Raw genomic sequence first — 27,284 nt, 5'->3', positions numbered from 1 at the left:
GGTTGCCTATACGGCTGTGAATGCCGGAGCAACCGACACGCCGATAGCCTCCTAGACAGATTTCAACCAGAGTCCATCTGTCTGTGAATGGCATCTTTAAGTGAAGCCCCATCTCCAGTGCAACTATGTCTCTAGACGCAAGCCTGGAGATTGGAGAATCCACCTTTGGACCCTGGGTCCAGCGCTTGACCACGTCAGGGGAAAAGGGATAACGTGTATCTTTAAAAAACGTTTGGAGAAAACGCTTATCTGGTAAGCGTGGTGTTTCTGGACTGCTTCTCTGAAGTCAGCGTGGCCAGAAAAATACTCAATATCCGTTTGAGATACTGAAAAGGGACTTCTCCTGCTGTGAAGCTGACTCCTCCACTGGGGGAGCTGAGGGAGAAAGATCCAACCTTCCATTGATGGACGCTATAGGATCATTCCGTATGGCGTTACCATCCGGTGTATCCGGATTGAGAGCGATGTCAGGATCAAAGTCCTGGAGAGCTGCCTTATCATACAGATAGTCCTCCTGGGACCCCCCCCGTTCCAAATGAGGTTGGTCAGGAAGATTGCCCATGGCCTGTCTGGACTGCAAGTCTCTATCTTATGACAATATATCTGTCGAAACTGCAACTCCGTCCCTGTCCTTGGACAGGGTTGACAGGTGGTTTCTTAGGCCACGACTAGTAGAGACCCCGGCAGACGAAGTGCTAGAGACCCCGGCAGACGAAGTGCTACAGGGGAGCATGCACACAATGGGACGGTGTCATGAATAGCATCCCATGTAGTAAAAACAGCACTGAAAATCTGTGTTGCTTTTTTGCTGCTGCCGACTAGCCATCTAGAAGTATATAGCCAAGAATGGTGACCGTACAGTGCAATGTATAGCATACAAGCATAAAGTACAAATGAACACTGCAGCACAAGCAATACAAGCAGCATAGAAGCCTATGCCCTGGCACCCCTGCTCTTCTGCTGCTGTAGACTAGTCATCTAGGGGAATATAGCCCAGAAGAGTGACCATACAGTGCGATGTATAGCATACAAGCACAAGTACAAATGCACACTGCAGCCCATGCAATACAAGCAGCATAGAAAAAAACCTGTGCCCCAGCACCCTTGGTTTTCAGCTGCTGTAGTCTAGCCATTCCAGGAGAATATAGCTAAAACTAGCGACTGTACAGTGCAATGTATAGCATACAAGCATAAATACAAATGAACACTTCAGTACGTGCAATACAAGCAGCCTAGAAAGCCTGTGCCTTAGCACACCTGCTTTCCTGCTGCTGATGTGTCGCTCTCCAAGCGGGCATATAGCGACCTATGCAGTTAAAATACACATGTACACACTGCAGTATATATTGGGGTCAGCACTATGTGTGCCGCTTACCGCCCGCCTATAAGCGGGTGTATGGTCGCCATAGTCCTGCCTGGTTGCCGAAAGTCCGAGCTCGGACTGCGGTAATGGCTGCCGGCGTCTTCCCCAGCTCGTGTGAGGAGGGGCGGGCCGTGGGCGTGCCCCAAGTCAGAGCGGGAATCCGGCGTCCGACAGTGTGCAGTGAGAGGGCTGGAGCATGTAAAAAGGCTCCAGCCCTCGGCGCTGCTGATTGCTCAGCGCCTGTCCCCTTCCCTGAGTGACAGGGAGGGGGCGGGAACGAAGCGGCACTAGGCCGCAGAAGCCGGGGACTGGATTTATAAGCGCCGCCGCCGTAAAAGCGCGGTCGGCGCCCAGTCCCCGGCGAACTACAAGTCCCAGCCGCGCCGCCGCTCCCGGAGCGTCCGGCGCGGTAGTTCCCAATACACAAAGTCACTCAGCAAAGCTGCAGTGACTGTAACCCTTTACTGTCCCCGGCGCACTAGCACACCCAGCAAGTCTGGAGTGTGCTGTGTCTGTGTGTCCGGGGACACAGAGTACCTGTAATGGTGCAGGGCCATGTCCCTGAACGGTACTCCAGCTCCGTATCCAGCAGGTTCAAATGGGTCTGTGGATGGAGCCCGGCGTCAGAGCTTTGAGGCCGGCAGGATCCCACTTCCTCAGAGCCCCTCAGGGGGATGTGGAAGGAAAGCAGCATGTGGGCTCCAGCCTCCGTACCAGCAATAGGTACCTCAACCTTACAACACCATCAACGGGTGAGAAGGGAGCATGCTGGGGGCCCTATATGGGCCCTCTTTTCTTCCATCCGAAATAGTCAGCAGCTACTGCTGACTAAAATCTGTGGAGCTATGCATGGATGTCTGACCTCCTTCGCACAAAGCTTGAAAACTGGAGAACCCGTGATACCACGGGGGGGTATAGCCAGAAGGGGAGGGGCCTTGCACTTTTTAGTGTAGTGCTTTGTGTGGCCTCCGGAGGCAGTAGCTATACCCCAATCGTCTGGGTCTCCCAATAGAGCGCTGAAGAAAAGTACACTAATATAACACTGAGGCACTAGTGGGGCCAGCACTAAAATGCTGCTTACCGCCCGCTTAAGAGCGGGTGTGTGGTCGCCGAAATCCCTTTAGTCTGGGTCTCCCAGAGCCTGCTGCCTTTCCCCAGCCAGACTGCATGTGTAATGGCTGCCGGCGTCCTTGTGGAGAGGGGGGGCGGGCCCTGGGCGTATACAGACGAAGAGCGGGAAGCCTGCTTCCCACTGTGCCTAGTGAGAGGGCTGGAGCATGTAAATAAAGCTCCAGCCCTCGGCGCTGCCAATTGAGCAGCGTCTCTCCCCTACCCTGATTGACAGGATGGGGGCGGGAACGAAGCGGCACTAGGCCGCAGAAGCCGGGTACTAAAGTTAGAAGCGCCGCCGCCGTAAAAGCGCGGTCGGCGCAAAGTCCCCGGCGCACCACAAGTCGCAGCTGCGCCGCCGCTCCAGGAGCGGTCGGCGCAGTAGTTCCCAACATGTAACGTCACTCAGCCAAGCTGCAGTGACCTAACCCCAGCGCACAGCGCTACTGTCCCCGGCGCACTATAACGCTCAGCAAGCCTTGAGAGTGTCCGTGCCTGCCGGGGACACCGAGTACCTGAATGATGCAGGGCCTTGTCCCTGACTGTACTCATGCTCCGAATCCAGCAGGTTCTCTGGGTCTGTGGATGGAGCCCGGCCTCAGGGCTTGGGGGCCGGCAAGATCCCACTTCCACAGAGCCCTCCAGGGGATGTGGAAGGAAAGCAGCATGTGGGCTCCAGCCTCTGTACCAGCAATAGGTACCTCAACCTTACAAGCACCACCGCGGGTGAGAAGGGAGCATGCTGGGGGCCCTATATGAGCCCTCTTTTCTTCCATCCGATATAGTCAGCAGCTACTGCTGACTAAACAGTGGAGCTATGCGTGGATGTCTGACCTCCTTCGCACAAAGCAGAAAACTGGTGAGCCAGTGATCCCACTGGGGGTGTATAGCCAGAAGGGGAGGGGCCTTACACTTTTTAGTGTAATGCTTTGTGTGGCCTCCGGAGGCAGTAGCTATACACCCAATCGTCTGGGTCTCCCAATGGAGCGCCGAAGAAAAGAAGGTAAGGAGATATCCTGATTGAGATGAAAGGGGGATACCACCTTAGGGAGAAATTCCGGAACCGGACGCAGAACCACCTTGTCCTGGTGAAACACCAGGAAGGGAGCTTTGCATGACAGCGCTGCTAGCTCAGACACTCTCCGAAGAGAGGTGACTGCTACTAGGAAGACCACTTTCTGCGAAAGGCGTGAGAGAGAAATATCCCTCATTGGCTCGAATGGTGGTTTCTGAAGAACCGTCAGCACCCTGTTCAGATCCCAGGGTTCTAACGGCCGCTTGTAAGGAGGAACGATGTGAAAAACCCCCTGCAGGAACGTGCGTACCTGTGGAAGTCTGGCTAGGCGCTTCTGGAAAAACACAGAGAGCGCTGAGACTTGTCCCTTAAGGGAGCCGAGCGACAAACCCTTTTCCAGTCCAGATTGAAGGAAGGACAGAAAGAAGGGAATTTTGTTACTTACCGTAAATTCCTTTTCTTCTAGCTCCTATTGGGAGACCCAGACGATTGGGTGTATAGCTACTGCCTCCGGAGGCCACACAAAGCACTACACTAAAAGTGTAAGGCCCCTCCCCTTCTGGCTATACACCCCCAGTGGGATCACTGGCTCACCAGTTTTAGTGCAAAAGCAAGAAGGAGGAAAGCCAATAACTGGTTTAAACAAATTCACTCCGAAGTAACATCGGAGAACTGAAAACCATTTAACATGAACAACATGTGTACCCGAAAACAACCAAAAATCCCGAAGGACAACAGGGCGGGTGCTGGGTCTCCCAATAGGAGCTAGAAGAAAAGGAATTTACGGTAAGTAACAAAATTCCCTTCTTCTTCGTCGCTCCATTGGGAGACCCAGACGATTGGGACGTCCAAAAGCTGTCCCTGGGTGGGTAAAGAAATACCTCATGTTAGAGCTGCAAGACAGCCCTCCCCTAGGGGGAGGCAACTGCCGCCTGCAGGACTCTTCTACCTAGGCTGGCGTCCGCCGAAGCATAGGTATGCACCTGATAATGTTTGGTGAAAGTGTGCAGACTCGACCAGGTAGCTGCCTGGCACACCTGTTGAGCCGTAGCCTGGTGCCGTGATGCCCAGGACGCATCCACGGCTCTGGTAGAATGGGCCTTCAGCCCTGATGAAACCGGAAGCCCAGTAGAAGGGTAGGCTTCAAGGATTGGTTCCTTGATCCATTGAGCCAGGGTGGATGTTGCAGCCTGCGATCCCTTGCGCTGACCAGTGACAAGGACAAAGAGTGCATCCGAGCGGCGCAGGAGCGCCGTGCGGGAATGTAGATTCTGGGTGCTCTACACCAGATCCAACAATGCAAAGCCATTACATATCGATGAAATGGATAAAAGGAAGGTAAGGAGATATCCTGATTATGATAAAAAGGGAATACCACCTTAGGGAGAAACCCTGGGATCGGACGCAGCTCTACCTTATCTTGGTGAACACCAGGAAGGGAGCTTTGGATGACCGCGCTGCTAGTTCGGACACTCTCCGAAAAGACGTGACCGCTACCAGAAAGACCACTTTCTGTGAAAGTCGCGAAAGTGAAAAACATCCCTCAGAGGCTCGAAGGTCGGCTCCTAGAGAGCAATTAATACCCTGTGCAGATCCCATGGGTCTGACGGCCTCTTGTACGGAGGGACAATGTGACAACCCCCCTGCAGGAACGTGCGTACCTGAGGAAGTCGTACTAGGCGCTTCTGAAAGAATACTGACAGCGCTGCGACTTGTCCTTTAAGGGAGCCGAGCGACAAACCTTTTCCCAATCCAGATGCAGGAAGGGGGGAAAAAGGAGACAATGCAAATGGCCAGGGAGACACTCCCTAAGCAGAGCACCAAGCTAAGAATAACTTCCACGTCTTGTGGTAGATTTTTGGCAGACGTCGGCTTCCTAGCCCGTCTCATGGTGACAATGACGTCTTGAGAGAATCCTGAAGACGCTAGGATCTCGGACTCGATGGCCGCACAGGCCGGATCAGGGCCGTAGAATTCAGTGGAAAGAACGGCCCTTGGGACAGTAAGTCTGGCCAGTCTGAGAGTGCCCATGGTTGGCCGAACAAGAGATGCCACAGAACCGGGACCACAACCTCCTCGGTCAGTCTGGGACGACGAGGATGGCGCGGCGGCAAGCGGAGCTGAGCTTGCGTAGCACTCTGGGCAACAGTGCCAGAGTAGAAAACACATAGGGTAGCTGGAACTGCGACCAATCCCGAACTAGGGCGCCTGCCGCCAGAGCTCTTTACTCTTGAGACCGTGCCATGAAAATCGGGACTTTGTTGTTGTGCCGAGACGCCATTAGGTCGACGTCCGGCATCTCCCAGCGGCTACAGATTTCCTGACACCATACTGGGTGCAGAGACCATTCCCCTGCGTCCATGCCCAGGCGACTGAGGAAGTCTGCTTCCCAATTTCCTACGCCCGGGATGTGAACTGCGGATATGGTGGATGCTCTGTCCTCCACCCACATCAGAATCCGCCGGATTGCCTGGTAGGCTTGGCGATGCGTGTTCCGCCTTGGTGGGCGATGTCTGCCACCGCTGTGGAATTGTCCGACTGAATTCGGATCTGATTTCCTTCCAGCCACTGCTGAAAGGCTTGCAGTGCTGAAGGATGGACTCCTCTGAAGAGAGTCCTTGACCGTCTGAGAAGGGAAACGTTCCTTTCTAGGGACGTCGACTCCCCAACCCATTGGCAAAGCATGTCCCATTGAAGTGGACGCAGATGAAACTGCGCGAAAGTGACTGCCTCTGCATGAGGCGTCTTAAGGGGTGTTACTGGCCTTGAAGGAGAGACTGCACCCCCGATTGTAGTGAACGCTGCTTGTCCAGCGGAAGCTTCACTATCGCTGAGGGAGTGTGAAACTCCGTGCCCAGATATGACAGCGATTGGGTCGGTGCCCGATGTAACCTTGAAAAGTTGATGATCCACCCGAAACTCTGGAGAGTCTCCAGCGCCACGTTCAGGCTGTGTCGGCATGCCTCTTGAGAGGGTGGCTTGACTAGTGGATCGTCCAGTAAGGATCACAGAGTGACCCTGAGAGTGCAGGACTGCTCCCACTGCTGCCCTGAACTTGGTGAAAACCCGTAGGGCTGTCGCCAGACCGAAGGGCAGTGGTACGCACTGAAGATGCTCGTCTTCAATAACGAAACGTAGCAAACGCTGGTGCTCTGGAGCAATCGGCACGTGGAGATAAGCATCCTGATGTCTATTGATGCTAGGAAATCTCCTTGAGACATTGAGGCAATGACGGAGCGGAGGGTTACATCCGGAACCGCCTGGCCTTCACGTGCTTGGTGAGCAGGTTTAGGTCCAGAACTGAACGGAAAAAGTCACCCTTTTTTTTGGCACCCCAATAAGATTGGAGGAAAAAACCGTGTCTTGCTCCTGAAGAGGAACAGGGATTACCACTCCTTCTGCCTGCAGAAGAGCATCGGCTCGGTGGCTATCCTGTACACGTGAGACACAATGTCTCTCACCCACCGGTCTGTGACCTGTGGCAGCTAAATGTACCCAGAAGCGGGAGATTCTGCCCCCAACCGCGGATGCGGAGAGAGAGAGAGCTGAAATACATGAGGAGATCGCCTTGGTAGCGGTTCCTCCTGCTGCCTTCCTTGGGCGTGAATGAGCCCGGCCGGAATCTGAGCCCCTCTGAGCCTTTTGAGCCCTTTTAGACGAGGACCATTGGGACTTGCCCGAGCCTGGGAAGGACCAACCTCGACTGTCCCCCCAGGACAGCATTACTAGGGTAAGTCGCAATGCAGACATTGCGAGGTTAAGGACACCGCCTGCGGCACAGATGTACATGTGCTCAAGAGCAGCTGCGCAAGACCAGCTGAAATAGGTTAGAGTGCCCATACGGCTGCGAATGCCGGAGCAACCGACACGCTGATAGCTACACAGACAGATTTCAACCAGAGGTCTATCTGTCTGTCAATGGCATCTTTAAGTGAATTCCCATCTCCACTGTAACTATGGATCTAGCCGCAAGCCTGGAGATTGGGGGATCCACCTTTGGACCCTGGGTCCAGTGCTTTACCACGTCAGGGTAAAGGGATAACGTGCATCCTTAATACGTTTGGAGAAAACGTTTATCTGGTAAGCGTGGTGTTTCTGAACTGCGTCTCTGAAGTCAGCGTGGTCAGAAAAAGTACTCAATATACGCATGAGTACTGAAAAAGGATTTCTCCTGCTGTGAAGCTGACTCCTCCACTGGGGGAGCTGAGGGAGAAATATGCAACATTCCATTGATGGACGCTATAAGATCATTCACTATGGCGTCACCATCCGGTGTATCCGGATTGAGAGCGGTGTCAGGACCAAAGCCCTGATCAGCTACGTCTGCCTCATCATACAGAGAGTCCTCCTGCTGGGACCTTGACCAGTGATGAAGCCGAGTGCCGCACCCAGCGAGCTAGCTTAGGCTGTCTGGGACTGCCGTCCGTGTCAGAGCCTTCACGCTGGAATGCCTGGGACCCCCCCGGAGCACTGAGTGCGTTCCAAATGAGGGTGGCCAGGGAGAATTAATCAAGATTGCCCATGGCCTGTCTGGACTGCAAAGTCTCCATCCCATGACAATCTCCGTCCCTGTCCCTGGACAGGGTTCACAGGTGGTTCCTTTGGCCACCTCTAGTAGAGACCCCGGCTGACCAAGTGCTACAGGGGAGCATTGCACACAATGGGGGTCAGTGGAACCTGCCGGTGGAACAGTATCACATGCAGGAAAAGCAGCATAGAAAGCCTGTGTTGCTTTTTTGCTGCTGTATTCTAGTCATCTATGCAATGTATAGCATACAAGCATAAACACTTCAGCACATGCAATACAAGCAGCATAGAAAGCCTGTGCCTTGGCACTCTTGCTTTTTTGCTGCTGTTGTCCAGCCATCTAGGAGAATATAGCCAAGAGTAGCGACCGTACAGTGCAATGTATAGCATACAAGCATATATACAAATAAACACTTCAGCCCATGCAATACAAGCAGCATAGAAAGCCTGTGCCTTAGCACCCTTGCTTTTTTGCTGCTGTTATCTCGCCATCTAGGAGGGCATATAGCCAAGTGTAGCGACAGTACAGTGCAATGTATAACATACAAGCATAAGTACAAATAAACACTTCAGCACATGCAATACAAGCAGCCTAGAAAGCCTGTGCCTTAGCACTCTTGCTTTTCTGCTGCTGTTATCTCGCCATCTAGGAGAATATAGCCAAAGATAGCGACCTACAGTGCAGAGTATAGTATACAAGCATCAAATACAAATGGACACTGCGGTATTTTGTGGGGTCAGCACTTCAGGTGCTGCTTACCGCCCGCCTATAACGCGGGTATGTGGTCGCCAGAGCCCTGTGTTGGTTGCCCAGAGCATATCTCCGTTCCCCAGCTCGGACTGCGTGCAGGAATGGCTGCCGGCGTCCTTCTCCAGCTCGTGTGACGAGGGGCGGGCCGTGGGTGTGCCCCAGACAAGAGCGGGAAACTGGCGTCCCACTGTGTCCAGTGAAGGGGGCTGGAGAATGCAAAGCAGACTCCAGCCCTCTGTGCTGACTGTCTGTACAGCGTCCCGCCTCTCCCCTGACTGGCAGGGCTGGAGGCGGGAACGAAACGAAAACTAGGCCGCAAAGCCGGGGACTCAAGTAATAAGCGCGGCCGTCCATGTGCACGGCCCGCGCGGAAGTCCCCGGCGCACCACAAGTCCCAGCCGCGCCACAATGTAAAAAACACCCAGCAGCGGCCGGCGCGGCAGTTCCCAATACATAAATTCACTCAGCTAAGCTGCAGTGAATAATAGCACGAGCGCACCGCGCTGTTACCCCCGGCGCACTAACACTCCCAGCAATGCTGGTGTGTGTGTGCGCGCTTACCCGGGGACACAGAGTACCTTAATGTAGCAGGGCCCTGTCCCTGAAGATACTCAGCTCCATATCCAGCAGGTTCTCTGGGTCTGTGGATGGAGCCCGGTCTCAGTGCCTGGAGACCTGTAAGATCCCACTTCACCAGAGCCCTCAGGGGGATGGGGAAGGAAAGCAGCATGTGGGCTCCAGCCTCCGTACCCGCAATGGGTACCTCAACCTTACAAACCGCAAGTGGGGTGAGAAGGGAGCATGCTGGGGGCCCCATATGGGCCCACTTTTCTTCCAACCGACATAGTCAGCAGCTGCTGCTGACTAAAAACAGTGGAGCTATGCGTGGATGTCTGACCTCCTTCGCACAAAGCAGAAAACTGGTGAGCCAGGGATCCCACTGGGGGTGTATAGCCAGAAGGGGAGGGGCCTTACACTTTTTAGTGTAATGCTTTGTGTGGCCTCCGGAGGCAGTAGCTATACACCAATCGTCTGGGTCTCCCAATGGAGCGACGAAGAAATTGGGCAAGGCAAAAGGCCAGGGAGAAATACCCTGAGCAGAGCACCACGACAGGAAAATTTTCCACGTCCTGTGGTAGATCTTGGCGGACGCTGGTTTCCTAGCTTGTCTCATAGTGGCAATGACGTCTTGAGATAACCCTGAGGACGCTAGGATCCAGGACTCAATGGCCACACAGTCAGGTTGAGGGCCGCAGAATTCAGATGGAAAAACGGCCCTTGAGATAGCAAGTCTGGTCGGTCTGGTAGTGCCCACGGTTGGCCGACCGTGAGATGCCACAGATCCGGGTACCACGACCGCCTCGGCCAGTCTGGAGCGACGAGGATGACGCGGCGGCAGTCGGCCCTGATCTTGCGTAACACTCTGGGAAACAGTGCCAGCGGAGGAAACACATAAGGGAGCTGAAACTGCAACCAATCCTGAACTAAGGCGTCTGCCGCCATAGCTCTGGGATCTTGAGACCGTGCCATGAACGCCGGTACCTTGTTGTTGTGCCGGGACGCCATGAGGTCGACGTCCGGCACCCCCCAGCGGCAACAGATCTCCTGAAACACGTCCGGGTGAAGGGACCATTCCCCTGCGTCCATGCCCTGGCGACTGAGATAATCTGCTTCCCAGTTTTCCACGCCTGGAATGTGAACTGCAGAAATGGTGGAGGCCGTGGCTTCCACCCACGTCAAAATCCGCCGGACTTCCTGGAAGGCTTGCCGACTGCGTGTGCCGCCTTGGTGGTTGATGTATGCCACCGCTGTGGAATTGTCCGACTGAATTCTGATCTGCTTGCCTTCCAGCCACTGCTGGAACGCTTTCAGGGCAAGATACACTGCCCGTATTTCCAGAACATTGATCTGAAGCGAGGACTCTTGCTGGGTCCACGTACCCTGAGCCCTGTGGTGGAGAAAAACCGCTCCCCACCCTGATAGACTCGCGTCCGTCGTGACCACCTCCCAGGATGGGGGTAGGAAGGATTTCCCTTTCGATAATGAAGTGGGAAGAAGCCACCACCGAAGGGAAGCTTTGGTCGCCTGCGAGAGGGAGACGTTCCTGTCGAGGGACGTCGGCTTCCTGTCCCATTTGCGTAGGATGTCCCATTGAAGAGGACGCAGGTGAAACTGCGCGAAAGGAACTGCCTCCATTGCTGCCACCATCTTCCCCAGGAAGTGCATGAGGCGCCTCAAGGTGTGTGACCGACCTTGAAGGAGAGATTGTACCCCTGTCTGTAGTGACCGCTGCTTGATCAGCGGAAGCTTCACTATCGCTGAGAGGGTATGAAACTCCATGCCAAGGTATGTCAGCGATTGGGCCGGTGTCAGATTTGACTTTGGAAAATTGATGATCCACCCGAAACTCTGGAGAGTCTCCAGGGTAGCGTCGAGGCTGTGTTGGCATGCCTCTAGAGAGGGTGCCTTGATCAACAGATCGTCCAAGTACGGGATCACCGAGTGACCCTGAGAGTGGAGGACCGCTACTACAGTAGCCATAACCTTGGTGAAAACCCGTGGGGCTGTTGCCAGGCCGAACGGCAGTGCCACGAACTGCAGGTGTTCGTTTCCTATGGCGAAGCGCAAGAAGCGCTGGTGCTCTGGAGCAATCGGTACGTGGAGATAAGCCTCTTTGATATCGATCGATGCAAGGAAAGCTCCCTGGGACATTGAGGCGATGACGGAGCGGAGGGATTCCATCCGGAACCGCCTGGTCTTTACGTGTTTGTTGAGAAGTTTCAGGTCCAGGACAGGTCGGAAAGACCCGTCCTTCTTTGGGACCACAAACAAGTTGGAGTAAAAACCGTGGCCCTGTTGCTGAAGAGGAACAGGGACCACCACTCCTTCTGCCTTCAGAATGCCCAGCGCCTGCAGAAGAGCCTCGGCTCGCTCGGGAGGCGGGAATGACCTGAAGAATCGAGTCGGGGGACGAGAGGTGAACTCTATCTTGTAACCGTGAGACAGAATGTCTCTCACCCAACGGTCTTTTACCCGTGGCAGCCAGGTGTCGCAAAAGCGGGAGAGCCTGCCACCGACCGAGGATGCGGAGTGAGGATGCCGAAAGTCATGAGGAAGCCGCTTTGGTAGCGGCACCTCCTGTGGTCTTTTTAGGACGTGACTTAGACCGCCATGCATCAGAGTTCCTTTGATCTTTCTGAGGCCTTTTGGACGAGGAGAATTGGGACCTGCCCGCGCCCCGAAAGGACCGAAACCTCGACTGCCCCTTCCTCTGTTGGGGTATGTTCGGTTTGGGCTGGGGTAAGGATGTATCCTTTCCCTTGGATTGTTTGATGATTTCATCCAAACGCTCGCCAAACAATCGGTCGCCAGAAATTGGCAAACTGGTTAAGCGCTTTTTGGAAACAGAATCTGCCTTCCATTCCCGTAGCCACAAGGCCCTGCGGAGTACCACCGAATTGGCGGCTGCAACCGCCGTACGGCTCGCAGAGTCCAGGACAGCATTAATAGCGTAAGACGCAAATGCCGACGTCTGAGTGGTTATGGACGCCACCTGTGGCGCGGACGTGCGTGTGGCTGCGTCAATTTGCGCTTGACCTGCTGAGATAGCTTGTAGCGCCCATACGGCTGCGAATGCTGGAGCAAAAGAAGCGCCGATAGCTTCATAGATGGATTTCAACCAGAGCTCCATCTGCCTGTCAGTGGCATCTTTGAGTGAAGCCCCATCTTCCACTGCAAGTATAGATCTAGCTGCCAGTCTGGAGATTGGAGGATCCACTTTGGGACACTGAGCCCAACCTTTGACCACGTCAGGGGGAAAGGGATAACGTGTATCCTTAAGGCGCTTAGAAAAACGCTTATCTGGACAAGCATGGTGATTCTGGACTGCCTCTCTGAAATCAGAGTGGTCCAGAAAAATACTCGGTGTACGCTTGGGAAACCTGAAAACGGAATTTCTCCTGCTGGGAAGCTGACTCCTCCACCGGAGGAGCTGAGGGAGAAATATCCTGATGGACGCAATAAGGTCGTTCACTATGGCGTCCCCGTCTGGAGTATCAAGATTGAGAGCGGCCTCAGGATCAGAATCCTGATCAGCTACCTCCGCGTCATCAACCAGAGATTCCCCCCTCTGAGACCCTGCACAATATGATGATGTCGAGGGAAAATCTAAGCGAGCTCGCTTAGTCGGTCTGGGGCTGGGGTCTGTGTCAGAACCCTCAGCCTGAGATCCATGAGATACCCCCGGAGGACATTGTTGGTCCAGCTGAGGTGGGCCAGGGAACAAAGATTCAACAGAGTCCCTGTGCTGAGATACCGGCCTGGACTGCAAGGCTTCTAGTATCTTAGCCATAGTCTCAGAGAGTTTTGCAAACTCCGTCCCCGTCACCTGGACATTGTCAGCAGGTGGCTCCCCCTGGGCCCCTCTTAGCAGAGGCTCCGGCTGAGTAAGTGCCACAGGGGCCGAACAGTGCACACAATGAGGGTCAGTGGAACCTGCCGGTAGTGGGGTCGTACATGCGGCGCAGGCAACATAATAAGCCTGTGTTTTGGCACCCCTGCCTTTCGTGGGCGCCATGCTATTATCTTCCCTGAGTAACACAATAGGGTATATAGCCAGAAATCAACTGTGCACTATACAGTGTAAAATAAACATATAATGCTACACTACTGCACAATGGGGCTAGCACCACAGGTGCTGCTTACCACCCGCCTAAAGCGGTTGTGAGGCCACCAGAGTCCCTGCCTGGGTCTCCCAGACTTTGTCCCCCTCTGCAGCGTCCGAGGAGCTGACAGGAATGGCTGCCGGCGTCCTGAGGAGAGGAGGGAGCCGTGGGCGTGACCCAGAAAGAGCGGGAACTGGTGCCTGCACTGTGCACAGTGAGGGGAGTGGAGTATGCAAAGCATGCTCCAGCCCTCAGTGCTGCTCGTTCTGTGCAGCGTCCCGCCCTTCCCCTGCCTGTCAGGGCTGTGGGCGGGAGGAAAGGAAACTAGGCCGCAAAAAGCCGGGGACTCTAGTAATAAACGCGGCCGCCGTAAAAGCGCGGCCGGCGTGAAAGTCCCCGGCGCACTACAAGTCCCAGCCGCGCCGCAGTGTTTCCATGGCCGCGGCGGTCAGTGCGGCAGTCCCTATACATAAACACACTCAGCAACGCTGAGTGTGTAATGGCACATATTAACCCGGTCAGCGCCGTGGTCCCCGGTGCACTAGCACACCCAGCAAAGCTGGAGTGTTGCTGTGCGCTGTCCCCACAGGGATACAGAGTACCTCCAAGTAGCAGGGCCATGTCCCTGAACGATACCCGGCTCCTATCCAGCAGGCTCCACAGGAGTTGTGGATGAAGCACGGTCTCAGTGCCTGGAGACCGATAGGATCCCACTTCACCCAGAGCCCTGAGGGGGATGGGGAAGGAAAACAGCATGTGGGCTCCAGCCTCCGTACCCGCAATGGATACCTCAACCTTAACAACACCGCCGACAAGAGTGGGGTGAGAAGGGAGCATGCTGGGGGCCCTATATGGGCCCACTTTTCTTCCATCCGACATGGTCAGCAGCTGCTGCTGACTAATCTGTGGAGCTGTGCTGTGCATGTCTGCCTCCTTCGCACAAAGCAAAAAACTGAGGAGCCCGTGGGAGCACGGGGGGTGTATAGGCAGAAGGGGAGGGGCTTTACACTTTTAGTGTAATACTTTGTGCGGCCTCCGGAGGCATACCTATACACCCAATTGTCTGGGTCTCCCAATGGAGCGACAAAGAAACAACGGGCGTAGCATTTTTATCTCGAAAACGGAACGAAATAGAGAAAAAAAGTGAATTACAAAGTTGTAGGGCATCATCAATTCAATACGAATCCACACCTTGCATACAGAAATGCTATGATATGAAACCCATGACCCCCCAAAACATTGAATGCTGGTCACGCATATGGCGCTCATTAGTGGCCCCCGTCAGCTACAATGCACATCTGGACTCTGCACAGCATACTGTATCTGGCTGCAATGCACATCTGGCCTCTGCACAGCATACTGTATCTTGCTGCACGCTGTGCAATATGGCAGGTGACACGTTTGCACAAGCATCTGTGATACGTGGTGGTAGGTCCTGCAATGTTGGTGGAGGGGTCGCATACACCTGCTGTTTCATGTGACCTCACAGAAAGAAGTCCAATGGGGTCAGGTCAGGTGAGCGGAGGCCACTCCACACAGCTCCATACCCAATGACTTGTAGGAAGGTCTCCATGAGGTATCGCTTCACGTCCGCAGCCTTGTGAGGTTTACACCTTCTAATCATAGCATTTCTGTATGCAAGGTGTGGATTCCTATTGAATTGATGATGCCTACAACTTTGTAACTCACTTTTTTTCTCTATCTCGTTCCGTTTTAGAGATAAAAATGCTAACTCCGTTGTTTTCCACCAGGTGGCGCTATAGGTGGTGTCATTGCGTAGCGCATGGCTACTTTACTATACCTAGACACCACTTCTATGCCTATAGCTGCCGCCGTTCTCAAGTTAATGGCAGTGGACAGGATATGGGTGGGCACACTGTATATAGGTGAGGTGTATAAAGGATATGGGTGGACACACTGTATATAGGTGCGGTGTATACAGGAGATGGGTGGACACACTGTATATAGGTGCGGTGTATACAGGAGATGGGTGGACACACTGTATATAGGTGCGGTGTATACAGGATATGGGTGGACACACTGTATATAGGTGCGGTGTATACAGGATATGGGTGGACACACTGTATATAGGTGCGGTGTATACAGGATATGGGTGGACACACTGTATATAGGTGTGGTGTATACAGGATATGGTTGGACACACTGTATATAGGTGCGGTGTATACAGGATATGGTTGGACACACTGTATATAGGTGCGGTGTATACAGGATATGGTTGGACACACTGTATATAGGTGTGGTGTATACAGGATATGGTTGGACACACTGTATATAGGTGCGGTGTATACAGGATATGGCTGGACACACTGTATATAAGGCTGTTGAGGTCGGGTCTGGAGACCCCTGGCCGGGCTATTTGCTGACCGTGAATCTGATGTGTGACAGTTCTAATACTAATTGTATAAGGTGCAAATTAGTGAAGACAAAACTGTTCGGTGCTCGGGACAAGCATTTTGATGCTTGGAAGTCAATGGGGGACCTGCATTTTTCAGCAAGATTTTCCATAAAAATGCTCGAGTTCCCCATTGACTTCCGTTATACCCAGTAATCGAGTACCAAGCATCAAAATGCTCATTACGAGCACTGAACAGTTCACTCATCACTTCCGCAAATTAACACTAAATACATAAATGAGGACTCAGCAGCGCAGACAGTTGCTTTTGCCACTCACCAACTTGCGTATACGATCTAGGACCAAATCGACTATCTCCTTTCCGATGGTGTAATGTCCCCGAGCGTAGTTGTTGGCAGCATCTTCCTTTCCTGTGATGAGCTGTTCGGGGTGGAACAGTTGGCGGTATGTGCCGGTGCGCACCTCATCTGTACAGGAACGTATGTGATAAGTAACAACCCGTTATTCTGGGAGATACGCGACGTGATCTGAAGGCAGTGATCAGATCCGAGCTAATCTATATCCCGCCATAACTTCTGCTTTACTTATATATCTGGCTCTTTCTGACAATCAGACACTACTGATCTCTACAATCAAACAGAAATTGTTAGCGCAAATTCATGTATGTGAGGCTTTTCCCAAAATCTACAATTAAAGGGGTCAATTCAGCGGTAAAAATCTGCAGCAGAAATTCAGATGCTGAATGTCACCAGGACGTATCCTTGTCTGTTAATTTTACCTGTGAAAATGTCAGATGCTGGCGTCGCAGCCAAAAAGTACTACTTACCAACCACCGTGGGCTCCAGATCCACAAACACCGCCCTGGGGGAATGTTTTCCGGCTCCTGTCTCACTGAAGAATGTGTTGAACGAGTCGTCTCCTCCACCGATGGTTTTATCGCTGGGCATCTGTCCATCGGGCTGAATCCCATGTTCCAGGCAGAAGAGCTCCCAGCATGCATTGCCAATCTGAACTCCGGCCTGGCCCACGTGGATAGAAATGCACTCACGCTGCGAGAAAAACACATTGCTGCAGTCAATGTCGATGTTCTTTGAAATTTGGAAAACCAATATGTCTTTAAGGCTATGTGCGCACTAGAAATGTGAAGTTTCTCAAGAAAATTTCTTGAGAAACTTCTGCCAGTGAAAGATTTCCGGACCTCCGGAAAAAATCCGCACCAAATCCGCATGCGTTTTTGCCGCGGATTTACCACAGGTTTGTCCCTGCAATAAATAATAAAGATAATCGATAGACAGATAATGGATAGAGGGAAAGATGGATAGATGAATAGATAGATAGATAGAGGGATAGATAGATAGATGAATAGATAGATAGATAGATGAATAGATAGATAGATAGAGGGATAGATAGATAGAGGGATAGATAGATAGATGAATAGATAGATAGATAGATAGATAGAGGGATAGATAGATAGATAGATAGAGGGATAGATAGATAGATGAATAGATAGATAGAGGGATAGATGGATAGATAGATAGATAGATAGATAGATAGATAGATAGATAGATAGAGTGATAGATAGATAGATAGATAGATAGAGGGATAGATAGATAGAGGGATAGATAGATAGATAGATAGATAGATAGATAGATAGATAGAGGGATAGATAGATAGAGGGATAGATAGATAGAGGGATAGATAGAGGGATAGATGGATAGATAGATAGATAGAGGGATAGATGGATAGATAGATAGATAGATGATAGATAGAGGGATAGATAGATGAATAGATAGATAGAGGGATAGATAGATAGATAGATAGATAGAGGGATAGATAGATGGATAGATAGATAGATAGATAGATAGAGGGATAGATAGATAGATAGATAGATAGATAGATAGATAGATAGATAGAGGGATAGATAGATGAATAGATAGATAGAGGGATAGATAGATAGATAGATAGATAGATAGAGGGATAGATAGATGATAGATAGATAGAGGGATAGATGGATAGATAGATAGATAGAGGGATAGATAGATGGATAGATAGATAGATAGAGGGATAGATAGATAGATAGATGAGAAAAACCTATATAATGTTCCACCTCCCTGCATTTTCTAAGCTTGCACCCTTTAGTGACTTTCATGTGGCACTTAGGCTACTTTCACACCTCCGGTTTCTGCAATGCGGCACAATCCGGCACTTTGCATGAAAATCGCAACCGATTTTTTTTGCTGCCGGTTGCGATTTTCCTGCATAGACTTTAATTAGTGCCGCATTGTGCCGCATGGCCTTGCGTTCCGTCCGGTTTTTGCCGCATGCGGCAGATGTAGCCGATGCGGCGGCCGGATGGAACGTTGCCTGGCACGTTTTTTCGTGCGGCAAAAAAAAAACGCATCGCGCCGCATTCGGCCGATGCGGCGCATTTTTCAATGCATGCCTATGGCGGCCGGATGCGGCGCGATGCGGCAATAACCGCATCCGGCCGCCGCATGCGGTTTTTGCCACTGCGCATGCTCAGTAGCATGCCGCAAGCGGCAAAAACCGGACTGGCCGCATAGGAAAAACGTATGCAAAGGATGCGGTGTTTTCACCGCATCCGTTGCATAGCTTGCACAGCCGGATTGAGCCGCAGAGCTCAAGCCGGATGTGTGAAAGTAGCCTAAAGGGTGCTTAGCCTTGTATTTAGCCATAAAATAAATAAATAATTAAAAAAAAATGACGTGAGGTCCCCCCATTTTTTGTAGCCAGCTAGGGTAAAGCAGACAGCTGCAGCCTGCAGACCACCGCTGGCAGCTTCACCTTGGCTGATAATCCAAAACAGTGGGCACCCCACGCTGTTATTTTAAATTATATAAATAATTTAAAACAAAAAACGTGGGGTCCCCCCCATATTGGATCACCAGCCAAGGTAAAGCGGACAGCTGGGGTCTGATATTCTCAGACTAGGGAGGTCCACTGTTATCGGACACTCCCCAGCCTAAAAATAGCAGGCCGCAGCCGCCCCAGAAGTGGCGCATCCATTAGACGTGCCAATCCTGGCGCTTTGCCCCAGCTCATCCCGCGCCCTGGTGCGTTGGCAAACGGGGTAATATATGGGGTTGATGCCAGATGTGTAATGTCACCTGGCATCAAGCCCTGGGGTTGGTGAGGTCAGGCGTCTATCAGATACCCGACATCACCAACCCAGTCAGTAATAATTAAAAAATAGACAACAAAAAAAGTTTTATTTGAAAAAACACTCCCCAAAACATTCCCTCTTTAACCAATTTATTGAAAAGAGCACAATCAATTCCACGTCCGGCGTAATCCAATAAGGGGGGGGGGGCACGGCGATCCATACCATAGTCGCTGTCCCAGTCAATGAAAAACAGAATGTTCCCCATTGGCTGGGAGAGCAATGCAGTGACCTGAGCTAACATCAATAGGTCAGCTCAGGTCACTGCAGGGGATGACGAGCGCTGCCATCAGGAGCATAGATGAGATCATTACCTTCTGTGATCATCTCCTGTACTGCTGACGTCAGCGCTGTCACTGACTTATCGCGAGAGCCTGTGACGTCACCACTAGTGACAGTCTCGGGCCGCTCGCGAGACGGGCATAGACAGCAGTGACCGCGGTGACGTCAGGAGGCAGGAGATCGTCACAGCAGGTAATGATCTCACCTCCTGACAGCAGCGATCGTCATCCCCGCGGCTCCCAGCACTGCAGGATGTCAGTGTCTGCCTGCGCTGCCGTGTGACAGGCTGCTGACACTGCGGGCAGACACTGACACTGCAGTGCAGGCAGCCGCGAGGCCGGAGCAGGACACACACTGCACGGGCACCTGGAGGTCGCACGGAAGTGCTTCTGTGCGGCGTCCAGGGAGTGTGACGTGTGTTTACTCTGCTCCTCTTCCTGGCATAATGACATCGCTTCCTGCAAAACCGCAGGCAGCGATGGGCATTACCGCAGGTAAATCGCGGCTATTCCGGGGGTATACCGCACATCATTGCTACCTGCGGAATACCCCCGGAATACCGCAGGTACCTGCGGAAATTAATGGACATGCACATTTTCTCAAGAAAGTTTCTCGAGAAAATTTTCTCAAGAAATTTTCTTGAGAAAAATCCGCACAGTGCGCACAACTATTTTTTTTTCTCATTGAATTTCATGGGAAATGTCTGCACAAAGATTGCAGACATTTCTCAAGAAATTTCCGGGGCAAATCCGCGGGTAAATCCGCGGGTAAAAAGCTCTAGTGCGCACATAGCCTAAGGCTGCTGAACGCCGTGTGCACAGGGCCAGCAGCATGCAAATGTGGCCAGTGCCTAATGGTCTTGGGTTCGGGCAGCACCAAGAGGAAACTACCGGACCCACTCTGCCCAGGTCTGAATTTGCAATATTTGCTGTACATTGATGGCAGATGTCCACGCAATGGAGCAGAGACCAAAGAAAGGCAATTTAGCCTCTTAAAGGGGTTGTTCACCACTCAGACAACTCCTTCTCAATCACTGTTTCCCATGTTATTTGGTTTGGTTTTTTTTTAGAAAATAACATATTTGGTATAAATTTTAGAACTAATAAAATCTAAGAATAACTAAATACCAAAATGAAAAAAAACCCCATATCTATCTATATCTATATAAATTGAATAAAACAAGATCTGAAAGTCATATGGATCCCGAAAGGTAGTGATAAAGTCTACAGCTCACGCCCAAAAAAAAGTGCTCATACACCTTTATCAAATGAAAATGACACCGGCCATAGACCTCTATGGTGACACCGGCCATAGACCTCTATGGTGACACCTGCATAGACCTCTGTGATGACACCTGCCATAGACCTCTGTGGTGACACCTGCCATAGACCTCTGTGGTGACACCTGCCATAGACCTCTGTGGTGACACCTGCCATAGACCTCTGTGGTGACACCTGTCATAGACCTCTGTGGTGACACCTGTCATAGACCTCTGTGGTGACACCTGTCATAGACCTCTGTGGTGACACCTGTCATAGACCTCTGTGGTGACACCTGCCATAGACCTCTGTGGTGACACCTGTCATAGACCTCTGTGGTGACACCTGTCATAGACCTCTGTGGTGACACCTGCCATAGACCTCTGTGGTGACACCTGCCATAGACCTCTGTGATGATACTAGCCATAGACCTCTATAGTGACACTTGTCATAGACCTCTATGGTGACACCTGTCATAGACCTGTGGTGACACCTGCCATAAACCTCTGTTATGACACCTGCCATAGACCTCTACGGTGACACCTGCCATAGACCTCTGTGATGACACCTGCCATAGACCTCTGTGGTGACACCTGCCATAGACCTCTGTGGTGACACCTGCCATAGACCTCTGTGGTGATACTAGCCATAGACCTCTATAGTGACACCTACCATAGACCTCTGTGGTGACACCTGCCATAGACCTCTATGGTGACACCTGCCATAGACCTCTGTGGTGACACCTGCCATAGACCTCTGTGGTGACACCTGCCATAGACCTCTGTGGTGACACCTGCCATAGACCTCTGTGATGACACCTGCCATAGACCTCTGTGATGACACCTGCCATAGACCTGTATGGTGACACCTGCCATAGACCTCTGTGGTGACACCAGCCATAGACCTCTATGGTGACACCTGCCATAGACCTCTGTGGTGACACCTGCCATAGACCTCTGTGGTGACACCTGTCATAGACCTCTGTGGTGACACCTGCCATAGACCTCTGTGGTGACACCGGCCATAGACCTCTGTGCTGACAACTGCCATAGACCTCTGTGGTGACACCTTCCATAGACCTGTGATGACACCTGCCATAGACCTCTGTGGTGACACCTGTCATAGACCTCTGTGGTGACACCTGCCATAGACCTCTGTGGTGACACCTGTCATAGACCTGTGGTGACACCTGCCATAAACCTCTGTTATGACACCTGCCATAGACCTCTATGGTGACACCTGCCATAGACCTATGTGATGACACCTGCCATAGACCTCTATGGTGACACCTGCCATAGACCTCTGTGGTGACACCTGCCATAGACCTCTATGGTGACACCTGTCATAGACCTGTGATGACACCTGCCATAGACCTCTATGGTGACACCTGTCATAGACCTGTGATGACACCTGCCATAAACCTCTGTTATGACACCTGCCATAAATCTCTGTTATGACACATGCCATAGACCTCTATGGTGACACCTTCCATAGACATGTGATGACACCTGCCATAGACCTCTATGGTGACACCTTCCATAGACATGTGATGACACCTGCCATAGACCTCTGTGATGACACTGGCCATAGACCTCTATGGTGACACCAGCCATAGACCTCTGTGGTGACACCTGCCATAGACCTCTGTCATGACACCTGCCATAGACCTCTGTGGTGACACCTGTCATAGACCTCTATGGTGACACCTTCCATAGACCTGTGATGACACCTGCCATAGACCTCTATGGTGACACCTGTCATAGACCTCTATGGTGACACCTTCCATAGACCTGTGGTGACACCTGCCATAGACCTCTGTGATGACACTGGCCATAGACCTCTGTGGTGACACCTGCCATAGACATCTGTGGTGACACCTGCCATAGACCTCTGTGATGACACTGGCCATAGACCTCTATGGTGACACCTGCCATAGACCTCTATGGTGACACCTGCCATAGACCTCTGTGATAACACCTGCCATAGACCTCTATGGTGACACCTGCCATAGACCTCTATGGTGACACCTGCCATAGACCTCTGTGATGACACCTGTCATAGCCCTCTATGGTGACACCTGTCATAGACCTCTGTGGTGATACTGGCCATAGACCTCTGTGATGAGACACCAGTAAGGTACACATTACACAGCCGGCTCTTCATGTCTTCTGCGCCAATCATAGGTCTGATTATAACAGACAGGCAATCACAGACGGGGATTGTGGGAGGTGGTCTTGTCTCCTTTCAACGGTCACTGATGCAGCCTCGCCCCCAGCAATCATAGTGCGTCATGGCCCCCACTAATGGCCCTCACCACGAGACCTTATCCCCTGCTTCTATTAGCTGAGCCGGGGCTCCGCAGTGAGCTGCGGGTGGACGCCATGTCTTACCATAGTTATCTCCGCAGAGGTATGTCCAATGGGGTATGTTTGTTCCGCCGCTTCACGTCTCTTCTCCTCACCTCACACCGCGCAGCTCCAGTAACCAACTGTCGCGTCTCCCGCCCGCTGCCCCTGCTTATAAGACTCATGCGGTGCGCTCGAGCGTGTCTGCCTCTACTGATTGGATGAAATTGCAATGAGGGCGGGAAATTATAACCAGTCAATCTCCAGTTATCCATACAGGTAGCGCGTGCAGGCTGTGATTGGTTGCTAGGCAGCTGGGGACAGCAGTGATTGGTTGGCTGCTTATGGACTCACTGCGCGGGAAGATTGTCGCTTGAGGTAACCCTCAACTGAGGTAACCCTCAAGCGACCGTTAGAAACAATCTTCCCGCGCAGTGAGTCCATAAGCAGCCAACCAATCACTGCTGTCCCCAGCTGCCTAGCAACCAATCACAGCCTGCACGCGCTACCTGTATGGATAACTGGAGATTGACTGGTTATAATTTCCCGCCCTCATTGCAATTTCATCCAATCAGTAGAGGCAGACACGCTCGAGCGCACCGCATGAGTCTTATAAGCAGGGGCAGCGGGCGGGAGACGCGACAGTTGGTTACTGGAGCTGCGCGGTGTGAGGTGAGGAGAAGAGACGTGAAGCGGCGGAACAAACATACCCCATTGGACATACCTCTGCGGAGATAACTATGGTAAGACATGGCGTCCACCCGCAGCTCACTGCGGAGCCCCGGCTCAGCTAATAGAAGCAGGGGATAAGGTCTCGTGGTGAGGGCCATTAGTGGGGGCCATGACGCACTATGATTGCTGGGGGCGAGGCTGCATCAGTGACCGTTGAAAGGAGACAAGACCACCTCCCACAATTCCCGTCTGTGATTGGCTATCTGTCTGTTATAATCAGACCTGTGATTGGCGCAGAAGACATGAAGAGCCGGCTGTGTAATGTGTACCTTAACTGGAGTCTCATCACAGAGGTCTATGGCAGGTGTCACCATAGAAGGCTATGACAGGTGTCACCATAGAAGTCTATGGCAGGTGTCACCATAGAGGTCTATGGCAGGTGTCACCATAGAGGTCTACGGCAGGTGTCACCATAGAGGTCTATGGCAGGTGTCACCACAGAGGTCTATGGCAGGTGTCACCATAGAGGTCTATGGCAGGTGTCACCATAGAAGGCTATGACAGGTGTCATCACAGAGGTCTATGGCAGGTGTCACCACAGAGGTCTATGGCAGGTGTCACCACAGAGGTCTATGGCAGGTGTCATCACAGAGGTCTATGGCAGGTGTCACCATAGAGGTCTATGGCAGGTGTCATAACAGGTTTATGGCAGGTGTCACCACAGGTCTATGACAGGTGTCACCATAGGGGTCTATGACAGGTGTCACCATAGAGGTCTATGGCAGGTGTCACCACAGAGGTCTATGGCAGGTGTCACCACAGAGGTCTATGACAGGTGTCACCACAGAGGTCTATGACAGGTGTCACCACAGAGGTCTATGACAGGTGTCACCACAGGGGTCTATGGCAGGTGTCACCACAGAGGTCTATGGCAGGTGTCACCACAGAGGTCTATGGCCGGTGTCACCACAGAGGTCTATGGCAGGTGTCACCACAGAGGTCTATGGCAGGTGTCACCACAGGTCTATGACAGGTGTCACCATAGAGGTCTATGACAGGTGTCACCATAGAGGTCTATGGCAGGTGTCACCACAGAGGTCTATGGCAGGTGTCACCACAGAGGTCTATGGCCGGTGTCACCACAGAGGTCTATGGCAGGTGTCACCACAGAGGTCTATGGCAGGTGTCACCACAGGTCTATGACAGGTGTCACCATAGAGGTCTATGACAGGTGTATGGCAGGTGTCACCACAGAGGTCTATGGCAGGTGTCACCACAGAGGTCTATGGCAGTTGTCACCACAGAGGTCTATGGCAGTTGTCACCACAGAGGTCTATGGCAGTTGTCAGCACAGAGGTCTATGGCAGGTGTCACCACAGAGGTCTATGGCAGGTGTCACCACAGAGGTCTATGGCAGGTGTCATCACAGAGGTCTATGGCAAGTGTTATCACAGAAGTGTATACAGGTGTCACCACAGAGGTCTATGGCAGGTGTCATCACAGAGGTCTATGGCAGGTGTCACCATAGAGGTCTATGGCAGGTGTCATAACAGAGGTTTATGGCAGGTGTCACCATAGAGGTCTATGACAGGTGTCACCATAGAGGTCTATGACAGGTGTCACCATAGAGGTCTATGGCAGGTGTCACCACAGAGGTCTATGGCAGGTGTCACCACAGAGGTCTATTGCAGGTGTCACCACAGAGGTCTATGGCAGGTGTCACCACAGAGGTCTAGAGGTCTATGGCAGGTGTCACCACAGAGGTCTATGGCAGGTGTCACCACAGAGGTCTATGGCAGGTGTCACCACAGAGGTCTATGGCAGTTGTCACCACAGAGGTCTATGGCAGGTGTCACCACAGAGGTCTATGGCAGGTGTCACCACAGAGGTCTATGGCAGGTGTCACCACAGAGGTCTATGGCAGGTGTCACCACAGAGGTCTATGGCAGGTGTCACCACAGAGGTCTATGGCAGGTGTCACCACAGGTCTATGGCTGGTGACACCACAGAGGTCTATGGCAGGTGTCACCATACAGGTCTATGGCAGGTGTCATCACAGATTTCTATGGCAGGTGTCACCACAGAGGTCTATGGCAGGTGTCACCACAGTCATCACAGAGGTCTATGGCAGGTGTCACCATAGAGGTCTATGGCAGGTGTCACCATAGAGGTCTATGGCAGGTGTCACCATAGAGGTCTATGGCCAGTATCACCATAGGGGTCTATGGCAGTTGTCATCACAGAGGTCTATGGCAGGTGTCACCACAGAAGTCTATGGCAGGTGTCATCATAGAGGTCTATGGCAGGTGTCACAATAGAGGTCTATGATAGGTGTCATCACAGAGGTCTATGATAGGTGTCACCATAGAGGTCTATGGCAGGTGTCACCATAGAGGTCTATGGCAGGTGTCACCACAGAGGTCTATGGCAGGTGTCACCACAGAGGTCTATGGCAGGTGTCACCACAGAGGTCTATGGCAGGTGTCACCACAGAGGTCTATGGCAGGTGTCATCACAGAGGTCTATGGCAGGTGTCACCATAGAGGTCTATGGCAGGTGTCACCATAGAGGTCTATGGCAGGTGTCACCATAGAGGTCTATGGCCAGTATCATCACAGAGGTCTATGGCAGGTGTCACCACAGAGGTCTATGGCAGGTGTCACCATAGAGGTTTATGGCCAGTGTCATCACACAGGTCTATGGCAGGTGTCACCATAGAGGTCTATGGCAGGTGTCATCACAGGTCTATGGAAGGTGTCACCATAGAGGTCTATGACAGGTGTCACCACAGAGGTCTATGGCAGGTGTCACCACAGAGGTCTATGGCAGGTGTCACCACAGAGGTCTATGGCAGGTGTCATCACAGAGGTCTATGGCAGGTGTCACCATAGAGGTCTATGGCAGGTGTCATAACAGGTTTATGGCAGGTGTCACCACAGGTCTATGACAGGTGTCACCATAGGGGTCTATGACAGGTGTCACCATAGAGGTCTATGGCAGGTGTCACCACAGAGGTCTATGGCAGGTGTCACCACAGAGGTCTATGACAGGTGTCACCACAGAGGTCTATGACAGGTGTCACCACAGAGGTCTATGACAGGTGTCACCACAGAGGTCTATGGCAGGTGTCACCACAGAGGTCTATGGCAGGTGTCACCACAGAGGTCTATGGCCGGTGTCACCACAGAGGTCTATGGCAGGTGTCACCACAGAGGTCTATGGCAGGTGTCACCACAGGTCTATGACAGGTGTCACCATAGAGGTCTATGACAGGTGTCACCATAGAGGTCTATGGCAGGTGTCACCACAGAGGTCTATGGCAGGTGTCACCACAGAGGTCTATGGCCGGTGTCACCACAGAGGTCTATGGCCGGTGTCACCACAGAGGTCTATGGCAGGTGTCACCACAGAGGTCTATGGCAGGTGTCACCACAGGTCTATGACAGGTGTCACCATAGAGGTCTATGACAGGTGTATGGCAGGTGTCACCACAGAGGTCTATGGCAGGTGTCACCACAGAGGTCTATGGCAGTTGTCACCACAGAGGTCTATGGCAGTTGTCACCACAGAGGTCTATGGCAGTTGTCAGCACAGAGGTCTATGGCAGGTGTCACCACAGAGGTCTATGGCAGGTGTCACCACAGAGGTCTATGGCAGGTGTCATCACAGAGGTCTATGGCAAGTGTTATCACAGAAGTGTATACAGGTGTCACCACAGAGGTCTATGGCAGGTGTCATCAC

General features: G+C 52.2%; 2 protein-coding genes across 2 annotated transcripts in view; one reads left to right on the top strand and one right to left on the bottom strand.

Annotated features, from left to right (window-relative positions):
• LOC142259772 (tubulin alpha-1 chain-like) overlaps positions 1 to 23,110 on the bottom strand; it is a 59,590-nt gene extending 36,480 nt beyond the window's left edge. Inside the window, exons 1-3 of the mRNA XM_075331883.1 lie at positions 22,917 to 23,110; positions 16,631 to 16,853; positions 16,123 to 16,271 (exon numbers count right to left, since the gene is read on the bottom strand). Coding sequence (XP_075187998.1) covers positions 16,123 to 16,271; positions 16,631 to 16,853; positions 22,917 to 22,919 — 375 coding nt within the window. The 5' untranslated portion in view covers positions 22,920 to 23,110. The remainder of the gene's footprint in view (positions 1 to 16,122; positions 16,272 to 16,630; positions 16,854 to 22,916) is intronic.
• A 278-nt stretch (positions 23,111 to 23,388) lies between these two features.
• LOC142259763 (tubulin alpha-3 chain-like) overlaps positions 23,389 to 27,284 on the top strand; it is a 52,587-nt gene continuing 48,691 nt past the window's right edge. Inside the window, exon 1 of the mRNA XM_075331874.1 lies at positions 23,389 to 23,614. Coding sequence (XP_075187989.1) covers positions 23,612 to 23,614 — 3 coding nt within the window. The 5' untranslated portion in view covers positions 23,389 to 23,611. The remainder of the gene's footprint in view (positions 23,615 to 27,284) is intronic.

The sequence above is a fragment of the Anomaloglossus baeobatrachus genome (assembly GCF_048569485.1).
Source record: "Anomaloglossus baeobatrachus isolate aAnoBae1 chromosome 9 unlocalized genomic scaffold, aAnoBae1.hap1 SUPER_9_unloc_3, whole genome shotgun sequence".
NCBI lineage: Eukaryota > Metazoa > Chordata > Amphibia > Anura > Aromobatidae > Anomaloglossus > Anomaloglossus baeobatrachus.
Note: the sequence above shows the minus strand (reverse complement) of the source record. Positions and strands in the feature narration are given on the sequence as shown.